This window comes from Artemia sp. Qi Xiang Cuo, chromosome 18, assembly GCF_049724085.1.
Source record: "Artemia sp. Qi Xiang Cuo chromosome 18, ASM4972408v1, whole genome shotgun sequence".
Lineage (NCBI taxonomy): Eukaryota > Metazoa > Arthropoda > Branchiopoda > Anostraca > Artemiidae > Artemia > Artemia sp. Qi Xiang Cuo.
Genome location: NC_142811.1, coordinates 19,932,824 through 19,950,822, shown reverse-complemented (window position 1 = coordinate 19,950,822; position 17,999 = coordinate 19,932,824). Strand labels below are relative to the sequence as shown.

Below are 17,999 nucleotides of genomic sequence, written 5' to 3'. Positions count from 1 at the left end.
TCAGATGTATGGGCAGCAGTCGAAAGACGTTGAAAAAGCAGTGCAGGGTCGATATGCAAAATCTCGCCATCTATCCTTATGTTCCCATCGGATGCCAGTGTAACGACTTTGTCTTTCTTCCTGAATGAAAAACTTTCGACGGATTGGCCATCCATGCGCTGGCGGATCAGCTCACCTACAGCTTTAGCATCCTCTGCATTGACGCCTTTTTAGGCAATCAGCCCGGAACCTATACTTCTAAGCTCTGTGGAACTAGTGAAAGGACAGTTCTCTAGAAGGAATTCAAGAAACGTCAGTAGATCCTTAGTATCTCTCTTTATTCGTACTGTGGTTGCAGTAACGTGCTGTTCACTAGAACTGTACTCTAGGCCCGTCAGTTTCTGCATTCGATCATTCACTGAAGCGAGTACTGGCATAGACATTGTCCATATGTTTCTCTGAAGCTAGATGTCATTCCGTCAGGATAGGTTTTGTCGTCGGCACTGGAACTCCGCGTTGACTAGTCTACCTTGCTTCTTTTACTGAATGTCGAATTAGAACAGGATTATGTTGACGAACCCACGCACGTGTTGATAACGGCGAGGAATACGGAATAAAATAATTTCAGTATCTTTCCGTATTTCTTTCTCGAGTTTTTTTTTGCCTTTTCCGAACCTATGGGGTAGCCGAACCTCTATAGATCTGCTGTATTAACATTTGTAAACATTTCCACATGCTTTCTACCCCTACTCTGTATCTTTCCCTTTTTACCCTCTCTCCCCCCCCCCATTTCCCCGTTTTATGTTAATCAATTTTTTTTATATCATTTTAGTTCTCAATTTCGTAATCCCAAGCTAGGAACACCCCAGAAAATATCTTTCAAACCGCTTTCTACCCCTACCCTGTATTCTTCTCTTTTCTCCACTCTTTCCCCTGTTCCCCCGTTTACCGTAGTACTCTTTTTCTATACTGAATTTTGGATGTCAATTTCGTAATCAGCGTCTGTGAAAACCTCAGAAAACTCACTTTCAACTATTTTCTGGGCATGTTCGGCATTTTTCCCATTTTCCTCCGCATTTCCCCCTTTTCCCCTGTTTTTCGGGTACTTGCCCCACTCGGATTTATGGGGACTTTTAGTATGTTTTACAGAATTTTTTTCTGATCATTTTGGTACCATTTTCGTTTATATTGCAATTTTGTCCGGGTTCGACACTTTTTTGAGCTATAAGTCCTGGACTAATACTTAACATAAAACTTAAGCAAATATTTGGCTATATGACTTGCAGCTATCCTCAGCGAAATAGAAGAAAGGTTAAAACAATCAAATTAATAAAAATTTTAAATGATTAAAATAAATTAAATACTTAACATAAAACTTAAGCAAATATTTTGGCTATATGACTTGCAGCTATCCTCAGCGAAATAGAAGAAAGGTTAAAACAATCAAATTAATAAAAATTTAAGTGAGTAAAATAAATGAAATACTTAACATAAAACTTAAGCAAATATTTTGGCTACATGACTTGCAGCTATCCTCAGCGAAATAGAAGAAAGGTTAAAACAATCAAATTAATAACAATTTTAAGTGAGTAAAATAAATTAAATACTTAACATAAAACTTAAGCAAATATTTTGGCTATATGACTTGCAGCTATCCTCAGCGAAAAAAAATTTAAGTGAGTAAAATAAATTAAATACTTAACATAAAACTTAAGCAAATATTTTGGCTATATGACTTGCAGCTATCCTCAGCGAAATAGAAGAAAGGTTAAAACAATCAAATTAATAAAAAATTTAAGTGAGTAAAATAAATGAAATACTTAATATAAAACTTAAGCAAATATTTTGGCTATATGACTTGCAGCTATCCTCAGCGAAATAGAAGAAAGGTTAAAACAATCAAATTAATAAAAATTTTAAGTGAGTAAAATAAATTAAATACTTAACATAAAACTTAAGCAAATATTTTGGCTTTGTGACTTGCAGCTATCCTCAGCGAAATAGAAGAAAGGTTAAAACAATCAAATTAATAAAAATTTTAAGTGAGTAATATAAATTAAATACTTAACATAAAACTTAAGCAAATATTTTGGCTATATGACTTGCAGCTATCCTCAGCGAAATAGAAGAAAGGTTAAAACAATCAAATTAATAAAAATGTTAAGTGAGTAAAATAAATTAAATACTTAACATAAAACTTAAGCAAATATTTTGGCTATATGACTTGCAGCTATCCTCAGCGAAATAGAAGAAAGGTTAAAACAATCAAATTAATAAAAATTTTAAGTGAGTAAAATAAATTAAATACTTAACATAAAACTTAAGCAAATATTTTGTCTATATGACTTGCAGCTATCCTCAGCGAAATAGAAGAAAGGTTAAAACAATCAAATTAATAAAAATTTTAAGTGAGTAATATAAATTAAATACTTAACATAAAACTTAAGCAAATATTTTGGCTATATGACTTGCAGCTATCCTCAGCGAAATAGAAGAAAGGTTAAAACAATCAAATTAATAAAAATTTTAAGTGAGTAATATAAATTAAATACTTAACATAAAACTTAAGCAAATATTTTGGCTATATGACTTGCAGCTATCCTCAGCGAAATAGAAGAAAGGTTAAAACAATCAAATTAATAAAAATTTTAAGTGAGTAATATAAATTAAATACTTAACATAAAACTTAAGCAAATATTTTGGCTATATGACTTGCAGCTATCCTCAGCGAAATAGAAGAAAGGTTAAAACAATCAAATTAATAAAAATTTTAAGTGAGTAATATAAATTAAATACTTAACATAAAACTTAAGCAAATATTTTGGCTATATGACTTGCAGCTATCCTCAGCGAAATAGAAGAAAGGTTAAAACAATCAAATTAATAAAAATTTTAAGTGAGTAAAATAAATTAAATACTTAACATAAAACTTAAGCAAATATTTTGGCTATATGACTTGCAGCTATCCTCAGTGAAATAGAAGAAAGGTTAAAACAATCAAATTAATAAAAATTTTAAGTGAGTAAAATAAATTAAATACTTAACATAAAACTTAAGCAAATATTTTGGCTATATGACTTGCAGCTATCCTCAGCGAAATAGAAGAAAGGTTAAAACAATCAAATTAATAAAAATTTTAAGTAAGTAAAATAAATTAAATACTTAACATAAAGCTTAAGCAAATATTTTGGCTATATGACTTATAGCAGTCTTCACCGAAATAGAAGAAACGTTATAACAACCAAACTGATAAAAACTAATAAAAAGTGAATTATACTTAAGCTAATAACTTAACGATAAACTTAAACAAACTTCAGTGAAATAGAATAAATGCTAAAACAAAATAAAAAGAAACTTGGTTTCATCACTTCACGGAACTCAGCCATTTAACTATAATTTGCTAATAGATGAGGTTATTTCAATTCTGGTTTATAATTTTCGATTTTTGTTTGTTTTTGACCAAGGAGGTTTTTGTCGTGAGCCAGGTCTTTTATTGGTTTCATTTTCATTTACCTTTTGTCTTTCTTCTGTTTTGTTGAGAACGGCTATTGGTTAAATAGCCGAAATGATCTCTGAAATTTTATTTTAGTCAGGGTCTTTGAAAAAAGTCCTAATTTCATATAACTTCCTGCTTTTTGTTAGAACATATGCAGTAAAACAGAAATGAATGACAAAACACAAGAAAGAAAAATAAAAAAGTAAGTCTAAGCGCTAAAAGTTTGTTTTGCGTAAAAAATAGGAATGTTTTACAAATACTAAGATTATAATATCATTCTGTTGTTTCAAACAATCACTGTGAAGGTTCAATATTCATTCAAAATTTTAATATTAATCTTTATTATTAGTATATAATATAATTATTAAATTATTATTAAAATTTGCAAATTTTTATAATAATAATAATTTAAATTTTAATTAAAATAATAATTATGTAATACAATTATTAAATTATTATTAAAATTTGCAAATTTTAATAATAATAATAATAATTTTAATTCTGCCAATAGGAGGCTTGGAGGGTTTGGGTCGCCCTTTCCTTGAAATATGAAACATACAAATACATAAGCTTTGTCTGCTAAATAATTGCTTTAAAAATAACCTTTCTACAACTAACTCCCTTTCTTCTCATTTGAAATAGATTTTAGATACTTTTTGCTTTTTGTTAGAACACATGCAGTAAAAGAGAAATGAATGACAAAACATAAGAAAGAAAAATGTCGTGAATGTCGAGAAAAACCCTGAAACCTCTTAAAATGACGCCAAATTGAAATAAAGTGTTTCATTGAAATTGTCACTGTTGAAGACCCTTGACCGGAGTTCCACAGCCCCCTTCTTGAACAACAAGGAAACACACACAGTTCTGCAAAAGAAGCACATATGTGTCTTCTTTTTCCCAATTAAAACACAAGATCTCACCATGGCAAGTGACAAAATTCAGCGCTGTTTCAATTCTAACCCCCTCCTTGGATACGGCTTTTGATATGTAGTGATCGAATTAATTTTTTAGTTGTTTTTTTAATGAACTAAAAATATCTGAATTTTTTTCAGTAGTTTACAATAAGTCTTTTCTCGTCCGTTTACTAACATATAAAAAAAGTGGATTAAGGAAAAGGAAAGAAGGACATGAAAAAATAACATAAAGAAAAATTAACTTCTTAACAATAGAAAAAATGCAAAATATAAAATTAACCCAAGCAGCACTCGTGATTATTAAATGCATTAAACCTCACACAACTCACTTCATCTAAAAGGTTGGGAACAGAATATTTATGCAAAATAAAACTATTGCTGCAAAACAGCGGGAAACTTAACAGAACCTCAAATAGTGACAAGTTCCCGAACGAACCTTCAGCTGCTTAGTTTTAGATAGTGAATCCTAAAATGGCGAAATGTATATCACGTGAGGCTGAGCCATGGACAATTTAATGTAGTTTTTACTTTATTTATTCAATTATTTGATTTGTTCTGTAGAGTGTTATATTTAAATTGCAGACATAACTGCAGGCGAGCTAATATATCCAAAATTAAAATTATTTTACCACCTAGCTAAATTATGCTGGTGGGCAAGGTTCTCTAGGTGCTCTAGAAACTGAAGACTTTGCACGTTTCTCTTCTTTTTTCCATCACTTTCCTCTTTGCTTACTATAGGAAGAAGTAATATGCAATCGCCATTGGCTTCGTCTTACGCCACTTTATACCCTTTCTCAAACCCCGCGACCTCTACCTGATATCCATCATCCTAGCTTAGATCGACCAAGCGCAATAACTGACATGACAAACTATGTGATTTTGGAGCAACCTCGCACACTTGAATCACTGCCTCAGTTTGAAAAACTACATGAGTTGACTCAAGATACCCCGGCTGTAACATTACCCCTAGAAAATACTCTCGTATTACAAGTTGATAATACTCAACCTGAAGTAGTTCAGGAAAATATAATCGAAGTTATCCCTGAAACTTTACCCGGTGCATTTACCGAAGTAGAAAATCCAGTACCTGAGATGCACGAAGTAATTTTTGAGGCCCAGGAGGTGAAAGCTCACGAAGAAGGAGACGAGTTTGAGGATGTAGGCATTTCTTTTCTCTTCTTTTTTTCTGCCTTGGCTTTGAGTAACTATATGGTTATGGCTTTTGGTGAGATAATGCTTTTGGTGGTAACTTAGATAGGCGAATGTGTGAATTGTTTTAGTGTTGTTTTTTCTTGGTGGAAAGAATGATTGGTCCGAAAATAAATCTCTCGGTAAATATGGTCAAGGCTAAATTTACCCAGATGAAGCTTTAATTTTTAAATTAGATTGTTTGCTCCCCGTGTTGGTATTGTTATATTATATTTGATGTATCCAAATCGATTAGCATTATATACAAAAAAAACAGGGTTTTGAGCTATAATAGTATGAAGTTCCCAGAATATGCGGAAAATGGTGGCAGACATTGAGTTTGTAATCCATTCTTATTGAACAGGGACATTGACCGGTTCACTGGTCGTCATCAATCGATGTAACCGTCAGCAATTTTATAGTCTATCAAGTCAAAATATTGAAAAAAAAAGATCATAGTGCGTTTATGATTTTAGACAGCTAAATGGAGTTCGAGTATGGGATATAAGATTCGAATTTTTTTATTTTTTTTTTTCTACAGCCAACGACTCAAAAAAATCAAATAGTGAGTTTATGATTTTAGACAGGTAAATGGAGTTCAAATATGGGATATAAGATTCGATAAATTTTTCTCTTTTCCACACCCAACGACTCAATGTGTTTAACTGTTGGCTGTCTAATTGTTTATTTTGTTTCGTCCTATTTCACTTGAAATTAGCCAACAATTGTAGTGTTCTACTTTAGATGTGTGGTTTAAAGGGGCTATTTGCAGTGCCTAGTAAAATTGGATGTCAACTTGAAGTGCATGTTTTCAATCACAAGGTTGAAAATTCTTAAAGCGCACAAGCTCTTAATGTAATGACCCTAAAAATTGTGTAGTTATATATAATCATAATGATTGTAAAAATGTAATTATAAATTAATATGTATAATTTAAATTACAAAATACTAATTAATTATATATAAAATTTAAATTAATTATGTATAAAAATATGACCAATTTTAGGCCATGTGTTCTTTTCTTTCTCTCTTTTTTTGTAGTAAAAAATAAATTTTTTTTTAGGTTTATTATGTTACATGAAAATCTTGATTTTACTGAAAAACTATAAATTCTTTCGTAGTCCCAGTTTTACCGTCCTTTTAAAATTCAACTTTTGAATGGTCTTATATTTTGCAGGCATCATTTTATTTCCACAGTTGCTATAAATTAATTATATGTAATTAATTTTTGTAATAAAAATATCCAACCTTGCTCCTTTGTTTTCTCAACTTTTTTTTAATTTTCTAATTGATAATGTTTTTACGTTTTCGTTATATTATTAGTAAATTTCCCTAAAAACTGGGAGTCACAGAAAAAACTTGTACGAAGAAAATTGCCGATGTGGTTGTCGGCAATATTGTTTTTGTAAAATTTGATTTGAATCTTACAACGTTGTTATTATTGCTGTTGTCGAGCTTTTACTTTTTATGAGAATTAAACTGTCTTCTTTTTTTTAAATTTCCTCTTAAATCGTATTAAATTTTTATAAAAAATGCTTCTAACCAGTTACTTGTCAGTTAAATATATTGTTTGCTAGTAATAATTTAATACAAGTCACTACATTCATGTTATTTTTTATTCCAAAATATAGTATTACTGCTTGCGAGTCCCGATTTTAAGAACATTTAATTCATTTCAGGGATAAATTTGCTACTTCTTGCTACTAGTATTGTGAACCATAGGGGACTTCCCACACAAGGCTCTTTCAATAGTTGGGGAAAATGATATTATCCTTTCCCGCTTAAATTGTCAGTTACTGAGTGGTCAAAATTGGATAGATGAGGGAAAGGGGGGGGGGGGTACCTTTTAGGGATACTTTGTATTATATCTTTTTATACTCCTATCTATTTCAGTTCAGCTGACACAATGTTCAGTCTTGGTAGATAGGCCCTACGCATGGTTAACAAAAACTAACATTTAGTTTATTTGCACTAAGTTTTACTAAAACGTAAATTAACTCAATTTAGTATTTATTTTTTTTTGCCTATGTTTCGGTCTTTTACTAATTTTCGCTTGGTTTTGTTTTGTTTTTTGGATCTTTTTTATCTTTGTTTTTCTTGTTTTTTATCATTTTTCTGCCTCACAGTTCTAAATCCCTCAGTAAAATTATAGAATTTCTGAATTAGCGTTTAAGAAAATCTTTTATAAATTATGCTTTCACCCTTTTGGCATTGAATGTGTTTCAAAAGCTAAAAGATTAATAAATACTAAAAATAACTACATTACGGAAAAAACGTACTAACAATTTAACTTATTTTTCTTTTGCTTTGTAAGTTTGGACTTTTAGTGCAATAGTTCCTATGATATATCTTGGGTTGTTTTTCATCAACATCATCACTTACAGTTATATAAAAAAAAAAGAAACGCTGTTTGGGAAACTTCTCTTTTGATCAGTTTTAGAAACAATGAATATGATAGCATACATAAATTAATAGCAAAATTTTAGAACATCCTTTTTTAGAACATCCAATTTTAGAAAATCCTTTATATTGAAAAAAAAAACTCCCTGAATATAAGGATGCAAAGCCATTTGTCGCGAACATAAAGCTATTGAATTTAATTGTTGATTTTATCAAATTTAGTTATAAAATTGACATTATATTTGAATACAAAACAATATCCTGTGCATAATTGCATGCTGGATACCCAAAAAAAGACAGAACAAACATACTAATATTTTGTGTTTATTGCACTTTCACAAACAACAACTCCTCAAGACGTTACAAATTCCTCTCCATTGTCTTCCGTTACCCGATCCAAGCCCTAAAGTAAGAGAAGAGGGAACAAGAAAAGGCATCAACTATAAAACCTGGAAACTTTACTACTTTCATACAAGCTTTCAATCTTGGTCTTTGTTCAGACAATAATCATTATGCTAGTTCACACATGTATATTTCCAGTTACGCTATAAAAACTAAAAACGCTAAAAACTCAAATCAACCGGAAACTACTGAGAGCCACCTGACCCGATTTTCATTCGTTCACATTCTGTGACCTATTCTATTACGTGACCTTTATTAATTCATGCAATACGTTCTTGACTTTCGACAAACATCATTTATTTCCTTTGTTTCTTTCAAATCAGGCGACGGTTTATTCTAAACTTGTGGTCCTGTATTTTGAACAATGCAAAGACCTTGTGGTTACTGGGGTTGAGATCCTCGTAAGAGTAGCACTATCTGTGTTATAATTAGGATGGATTTTAGTGATTCTTTGGTTGATATAGTGTTTTTTTTAAAAGCAATATCAAATCACAAGAAATAGTGATAAATCACTCGGGGTGGAGACCATGCTTAACAGTCTTGTTGCTTTGCTCTGGAGAACCTTAAGAAGCACCAAAGGTTTATTAAAATTAGCTCTGTGAACGAACCAGGAGCAAATATAAATGAACCAGCGAAAAATAAAGCATTCTTAAAGCTTTTAAAGAAAAAGAAGGTCTGGTCTCGGAAACTTGACAACTAAAACACTGAGGTGCTTCACACAGTGAGTTCTATGAAGTTGCCACTTTCAAGCTGAATTATCCTTGTCCGTGGGGAGCAGTTGGCCATTATTCTATTCAAAACAAACTTCCTGTTACCACGATTAAGTGCCAGCCTATTTACATGCATCCATCGTTCAATGTACTGTATTCCCACTGTGAGAATAAACTTAGGATTTTTTTTGCGATGCTATGGCAAGAGTAATCGTGTTTCATCTGAAAAACTATGGAGAACCATCTTAGATCGTTCAGCATAATGTTTTAGCTCCCAGAATGTTTTACTCACGAGCTATTCAAGCCATATATATACAGAGACAGAGAAGAGAGATAATTGTATTCCTAGAACTGATCCTTGTGGAACTCCACGCTCTACGTTCGAATTCAGATTTTAACTTTCCCTGTATTACCGCACTGAGATTTATTCCCAAGAAAAGATCAAATTACAAGGCGAAGCTTCGATGAAAGAACATAATGGTTAAAGTCATTTATGATTAATAGCGACAAATGGTAACCCGTCAGATCATTCTTGTCAACTGTTTTAAAATGAGGAACAACTAAATCCAATTTCAAACATTCTGAATATATAATATTTTGCAGGCACAAGTTAATCCAACACGAGAATTTACTAGATATGATGCATGATATGAGCCGAAAAATCTGACCCTGCTGTAGTATTGTTCTTTTGTTCACAGGTTTTGATAATTCAATACAAGGCGCAATAACAAGAAAACATCACCGAAAACTAACAAGAAAATAACAAGATCATCGGAAAATAACAACAAAGAATCATCCGGAAAAATCCTCCAAGGTACCATTACTTGATAACTCGTCAGTACATGGCGGAACCCTTCCACTCCCCTCCCGTCAAATACAAACATATTTCCTTAGCACTAAATGAATGAGATGGTTCAATATCGGGAATCATTATTCATGTACCAGGATTAGTCAAAGACTCCATGATTTTCCATGTTTTGCAGGACCTCCTTGCACTTCTTTAAATTTCTGCTTGAAATTCTACTTCGTCTTTTTACCAAGAAGTGAATTCAATGTCCGGTTATAGTCTTCATGACGCTCTTTGTCCGTGGAGGATCTGTAAAAAATACCTGACGTCTTTCCATGGATCTTAAAAAAAGATTTGAAATCCATGGCTTATTTGGCCTACTCTAACTCATCCCTGATTCCTTATTATTAATAGACACTTAATCTATTGAAAATGTGTTATTTATATGCACATTCTCCAGGACATTGAATTGTTACCCAGAAAGCTTTCTTCTAAATCAACTTGGGCAATCTGCATTTACATGTGCCTTTCGGATTCTTTGGTCACTTTGTGGTCAAATCTGCTGCCAGATCATCTGCTGTAAACATCATCCCAAACATGTCAAACACATTATTTATATTAACTTTAGGAGAGTGATATTTGACGTTTGTATACACGTTGTCAGTAAGGGGTGCTTAAGATTAAATAGCTCTCGTTTATAATATGTGAAAGAAAAAACCATTGCTCGCCATAATATGTAAAATATTCGCAGTTTTTAAAAACTTTCTCAGTAAGGGGTGCTTAGGATTAGATAACTTTCGTACTTATAATAGTGGAAGGAAGAAAACAGTGCTCACCATAATATGCAAAAATATTCGCCGTTTTTAAAAGCTTTCTTAGTAAGGGGTGCTTTAGTTGTCAGTAAGGGGTGCTTAGGATTAGATAACTCTCGTACTTATAATAGTGAGAGGAAGAAAACAGTGCTCACCATAATATGCAAAAATATTCGCCGTTTTTAAAAACTTTGTCAGTAAGGGGTGCTTTAGTTGTCAGTAAGGGGCGCTTAGGATTAGATAACTCTCGTACTTATAATAGTGGGAGGAAAAACCAGGGCTCGCCATAATATGCAAAAATATTCGCCGTTTCAAAAAAACATCGTCAGTGAGGGGTGCTTAAGATTAGATAACTCTCTTACTTATAATAGAAGAAGGAAAAACCATTACTCGCCATAATATTGAAAAACAATCTTAGCTCTAGGATCCAATATCATGCATTTTTTATAAATCATTGTTAGAATCCTCACTAATAAAACATCTCACGTGATTTCGAAATATCTCAAGTAAATCATCTATCAAAGTAATAAAAACATCAACATTTCCTGGCATATGTATAACCAGTACCAAAATTTTTAAAGAAGGGCCAAGGATTTCCAACACCTTAGATTCGAAAGTGATTTTTTGGTATAGTGCAATATCGGGCGGATTTTCATGCCATAACATATTTGAAAATATACTGTCAATTCACCACGTTGCCACTGCATGACATATGTAACCGTTAACCAGAAATATTTCAAAGTGCTGAACAATCATTCAACTAAAATAGGGCTCAGGTTCAAAACTGAAACCTGCTATTTAATGCTAGAAAACTCGTTTAAATATTTTCAATTCTTTCTTACACTTTCAGTCATGCAACTCCTTCTTACACTTTTTCTTACTATACACTCTTTTCTTACTATATTCTTTCTTACTATACTATACTTACTTACTTACTATACTATACTATACTTACTATACTTACTTACTATACTTACTTACTATACTTACTATACTATACTTGCTTACTTACTATACTATACTTACTATACTTACTTTACACTCTTTCTTACTATATTCTTTCTTACACTTTCAGTCATGCAACTCCTTTCACATAGTGAAAGTACTCTGAATTCACATTGTCTATTGCATTTGCACCCAATCACGTTAATTAAGAATTTCCCCCAAAACTAAAGAAAAATCACTAATCAGTCTCTCAAGTTCCCTCAGCCTATCCTCGCTCAAATCAACCATTGTCAAAATAAAAATAGAATGATAAAAGAACAAAAAAGTAAATTAAATTACCGACAACTTTCTGTTCAACAATAGTGATCAGTGTAAGTGCCGCACGTAGTGTAAAACCCGGCACGTAGAAAAAAAAGACACCGGTAAATATTTACCAAATCATATTATTGAGTTAGGAATAAAGTGAATACACCACTCGATGCTTTTTTTATGCTCTTTACGAATATAATAATCATTTTTGTTGGAAAGGAATTTTAGCCCCCACCCCTATATATACCAATTTATGGTATATATTTCCACATTAGAAGGGTGGGGGAAAAGTTTAAACTTACCTCTCATTTACATCAGAAATAAAACATTACCCCCACCCCACCCCCCACTCCTCCCCCCCCCTAATGTGCAAAGATATACCCTGAATTGTATAAATAGGGGTGGGGGTAAAATTCATTTCCGACAAAAATGATTATTATATTTGTAAAGAACATAAAAAAATGCATAAAGTGGTATATTAACTTTATTGGTAACTCGATATGGTAAATATTTACCAAGACACCAATGTAGCACAAATGAAGCATTTATACAATAGTCGATTTTAGCTGTTGCAAAAAAAAAGATCACTTCCCAACACAGTTATCAGTCCTGACCCATCGTCAGGACTCACAATATTACTCACAATATTACCCACTCTACATACAGCTTATCGAAGGATAATAAAAGATAACATGGAAGTAATAATTAGAATTGACACATATTTAAAATCATTTTGACTTCACCATTACATCTTGTTGGCCTTCACCTTCCGTGGTACTAAGTTTTAGACTTGCGATTATAAATATACATTTAGTGCCAAATATACCAATATTTGTGTGCCAAATTATAAGCATCGCCGTGTACATTTGTAGAAGAAGTATTTTTATGTTCTGTTCAGATTTCCCTATCCCACAGCGCACAAATTAAAATTTCATCCGTTTTAAGTTTGATTTATTTGGTCGCACGATAGTAATTTGTAGTTTAAGTTTTTAAATTTGTGATCCTGTGATCTAAATTTGTGATCACAATATTTGAATGGTTAAAATTATATAAGAATAGAGAAGATACGATTTTATTGCAAAAGCCCGTGGGCCATAGCAACACACAAAATTTATAAAAAGCATAAAGAGCAAAACACAGCTTCAAATGATACAACCACAGTAAAACCTAACTGTAACATCTTGTTGCCAAATATGAACTGAAAATAAATGCATGTATCGTTGAGCAGATAAAAATCTAAGTTCATCTTAAAATGTTGGAAACAGCTAAAAATCTACTCATTTTGTTTGTTTTAGTGCAGTATTATTAAAACATATAAATATGCATATAGATGGCTGACAAAACTCCATTTTGTAGTCGCAATTAGAAGAATGAAGAAAAAAATCGCAATTTTTAGTTTTAGCACTAAATGTAGAAATATACATTTGGTGCTAAATATACCAATGTTTATGTGCGAAATTATAAGCATCACCGTGTACATTTTTAGAAGAAATATTTTTATGTTCTGTTCAGATTTCCCTATCCCACAGCGCACAAATTAAAATTTCATCTGTTTTAAGTTTTATTTATTTGGTCGCACGATAGCAATTTGTAGTTTAAGTGATTAAATTAGAGTTTATTTTTTCTGACACCAGCACATTTTAGGAATTGGTGTTGACTTAATTTATAGATTTATAAAAAAAAACTATTTGTATTATAAAAGTCTTCTGGGTTCAAGATGTACAAAATTGAGCCATAAAATCAGTTTTTCAATTAGCAGAAGCGATAATGATGTAACTGATAATGAAGATTAAATCGACTTATTTTAGCGCTTAGCTTTACCATCCAAAATCAAAACATATTATGTAGGGTTCGGTTCACGAAACTTCGGGGGGGGGGGTATGAATCATATATAGGGTTTTTTCAATTTATGATGTGTTTTGGAAAATACCAAAAAATGCATTTCCAATGAACATACCAAAAAAGGATTTTCAAGATCTAATGGGGGGATGCCCCGCCCTCTAGTTGATGCCACTGATTTATAGAAAAGAGCAAGGGTAACAAGAGAAGAAACTTTGGCGCTAAAGACATAAATTATTTGGAATCAAAAATACTACTCGCTAGACAGTAATAACCCACTAGATTGAGACAAATTCTGAAGAATATAATTTTAATTCGTCAAAATTTGGATTTCAATTGAAGTTTTAAGTTTATTTGAATCCAACAAGAAACATTCTGAAAGGGAGAAGATTTATTTTAAACTAACAAGATTATTGTTAGTTTAAAGACAAGATTATTGTCTTTTTAAATGACAAGATTATTGTTATTTAAATTTGTATATAGTTCTTCTATTAAAATTTTTTCAACAATAGTTCAGGAGCTAGAGTTGTTTGCTAGTCCGACAGTAATAGGAAGATAACGATCTTGTAATATCAATATATGAATACTGTTCTGTTTATGGCCTTAAGGAAGGAATGGCGGGGAGTTATTTTGCTTTAAAACTTAACAAAAGAATGATATTGTTTCGATTCTGAAAGGATATACTTGCACAACCCCATTTGAAGTTAAGGTGATGGGAGAAACTTTTAGCTCCTTAAGTAATATCTAAGGGGCCTCCTCAATTAGACACTTTTGTGGTAAATTTCTTAAGATAAAACTGAAGTTTCTTTCTCCTTAGGTAATATCCAAGGGGCCTCCTCAATAAGAAACTTTTGAGGGAAATTTCTTAAGATAAAACAAAGGTTTCTTTCCCCTTAAGTTTTGTCTTAAATTTTATCCTTAGATTTTATCTCCTTAAGTAATATCTAAGGGGCCTCGTCAATAAGAAACTTTTTTTTTTAATAAAATTCTTAAGTGCTGGATATAAAATTATAAAAATTAATTGGAATTAATTATCAGACCCTGAATATTAAGTTTTAGAAATAATGGTTATGCTTTAAACCCTTTCTGCTTAGGACCGACCAAATTATAATTGTCAGCCGTGTCAAATTTTGAATTTCCTTCACTTTATATTTTTTTAGTTCTTCTTTAGAAATGATCTAAAATAGTATAAAATGCATAATAGTCATAGTAAATAGTATGACTTATAGTATAAAAGTAATTGTATATGTCAAAAGTCCCAGTATAAAATAGTAAAGTACACAAAATTCGTTTTTAAAAAAAGATATAAGAAGGGTAGAAATATATTGAGAACAGAATTGTAATTAGCATAACAAAATCGGACATGAATCGTCCACTGATCATATTTTACAGAACAATTAAATTTATTTACTCTACTATATTCAGTCTGTATTGCTGAAAGGGTTAGCTGTAGAATCTGATATTCTATGATCTTTATTCAAAAGAAAAACTAAATTTCTGTGCGCTAACATATTCGGTCTATTTTGCAGAAAGGATTAGCTGGCTGCCTCTCGCAGCTCCCTGTACCTACCGAGCTTGAATCTCCGCCCACAGGGGCCGAGGAGCAACCAGAAGCTGTCCCTTCATATGAAACCAACGAGTTTAATTTTGAGCGTATTTTGGCAAAAATCAACAAAACGTTGTCTCAGTTAGGTGAGAAAGAAGTGACCCCAGAAACTCCTGAAGTTGAAGCCCCTTTGGATTCTGCAGAATAGCTTTAATCTGTTGTCTATAAATCGCACACGTATTTCAAAAGTGGAAAGTAAAAAAAGAAGAAAAATCTTTGGGCGCTACAATTGTGAGTTTTACTCTGAAAGTGACTTCCAAATACTACCAAGCTCATTTTTGACGTTTGACAAAAAACGAGAAAATATATAAAAAAAAAATATATATAATTAAAAAATAACCAAGAAAACAAGAGGGATTTCCAGCCAGTTAAAAAAAAAAACGAAGCTAAAATAAGCAGATATTTCGGCAAGGACCTCCGCCAAGCCGTTTCCAGTGCAAAAAAAAACTTTTGAGTTGAACATAAATAAAGCAGAAGAATCTGACAAAAAAAAAATGCCAAAAAAATTAAATAATCTAATTTTTGAATAGTCTTCCGATTATTCCGGCTTGGTTTTTTGTTTGTTTGTTTCAATGTGTATTCTGCTTTGTCAATATTCACTTCAAAAGCTTAGTTTTTGTCTGTTTTGTTTTGAACACTGAGGACAGCTTGGTGGAGGTCCTTAGAGGTCATTTCCCCTTAAGAATTCCTAGTTCTGGTTGTTTTGTTCGTTGTGATTTTAGTCAAAGAACTAGGATTTTTGTCGAATTCTTGTAATTATTGATATTAATCAGAATTAAACATTTAGCTTCTGTTTTACAATAGTGACGGCATAACTACCATTTTTCCTAATCTCCATTTTTGAAAAACGTGTGCGAAGTACGGATAGATTCTTGCCAGTTGTGAACGTACCTTTTATTGTATTGTATTGCTGCTTACTGACTTCGGTTTTTGCTTCATTGTTGCTTTAATTTTTGAATTGCCAGGTTTTATTCTGAGAAGAAGAGGAAGGTACATGTTTTTCTTCCAGAAAAGAGGAAAATTTTTTGTGATATTCAGTTTTAGAAATACTCTTAAGGGTGGTAAATCAATAAAATGTCGATTGATTGGATCAATTACGTGTGAACTACTAAAATATAAGTTTGTTATTTTAATATAATTGATAATCAAAGAAATTAAAATTTATGAAACATAGGAGTTAACTCTTACAAACAAAAATAATGCATTGTTATTAAGAAGACAAGAATCATTTGACGGAAAAAAAGAGAAATGTACGCCGGAAATTAAGGTCTGGCAACTCAGCTGTAATTGAAGTTATGGTTACGAAGTTGTTGTGTCGACAATCTTGTGTTGTTTTTTTGCCATGTTTGTAACTGACACACTAAATGATAACCGTTCAATATTTTAACGGTTATTTAACGGATAACCGTTAAATACTTTGCATAAAGATCCTAGATACTATTAATTTTGCTTTTTTTCATTTCTCAACCTTTTCCTGTTTTACCTAAACAATAAGCTGTTTCACCTAAAACAATCTTGTATGAAAATTTTAAGTCTAACAACACAATTAGGTATTATATTACTGTTGTATTTGTTTGCGTTTCTAGCTCTCTCCCTCTATTTAAAAATACAACCGCGGATGTGCCGTGAGAAGTTTCTAAGGTTGGAAGAATATTGATTGTTAAGAATATATCAGTATTGTAGAACACGTTGCTGCCATCTGTGACTGCCTGAATATTTACCAGCACTTAGGTGTTTTGAAAGGGATTAAGAGATCGTAGGAAACTCTATATATCATACTATAAAAATAAACATTGCTGGCTGCAGTATATTTTAGCTATTTGAATTAATAAAAAAGAAAAAAAATGCCTGGTGTATTCTGTAAATTATTACGTGCTGAAAATACTTGTTCTGATGCACCACTTTAACAATATAAGCGTCGTTATACCAACGTGATGGTGATACTATGGCCTTTTATTATCATCTTGTTTTCCCGTGATATGCTAGATAGCTCTGGGAGCTTTTCGAGATTGAATAGAGCTTTCCATTAATTCTTGAATGCCTTTAAAGTTTACTTTAATCTCCATTTATTTATTTATTCCAAAATGTAGTAAGCTTTACCAAGATTACTTTAATCTTGAAGAAGAATCAAAAGCTGTTGTGCTTTGAATTTGAAAACACAATGAACATTTATGAAACAGTATGAACAATATAAACCGAAGTTTGGAAACGAAATAAAATTTGAAAACGTTTAGTGATTTAAACGCGTGTGAAGGCGGCAAGCTCTTACCACTTGCCCAGTAGAACTTTCTATTAGATTATCAAATGCCTTTGAAATTTAGGCTAGCCCAAGGAGTATGGGTAGCTTATAAGAGTGGAAACTGGCACTAGTGTCAGTAAAAGAAAAACACTAACGCTACCTAGCGTTTGGCATCTCTGAGCATTTTTTCATGCTTTGGAATTATTTTTATGTCAGGAACTGAGATAAAACACTTGTTGCTACATTGATTTTACCAGCTACACCAATTAAATTAATTACTCTTATTATTAAATTGGAAAAAAATATGCAAAGAAATGCCAGATGGCATAGCTTTTTTTTTTTTTTTTTTTTTTTTTTTTTTTTTTTTTTTTTT

The 17,999-nt window shown here is 31.8% G+C and overlaps 1 protein-coding gene across 1 annotated transcript in view; it reads left to right on the top strand.

Moving 5' to 3' along the window:
- The window catches only part of LOC148941301 (glycogenin-1-like), a 58,726-nt gene extending 40,952 nt beyond the window's left edge, over positions 1–17,774 (top strand). The window contains exons 6-7 of the mRNA XM_089104639.1: positions 5,128–5,547; positions 15,311–17,774. Coding sequence (XP_088960765.1) covers positions 5,128–5,547; positions 15,311–15,535 — 645 coding nt within the window. The 3' untranslated portion in view covers positions 15,536–17,774. The remainder of the gene's footprint in view (positions 1–5,127; positions 5,548–15,310) is intronic.
- Positions 17,775–17,999: the final 225 nt, after the last annotated feature.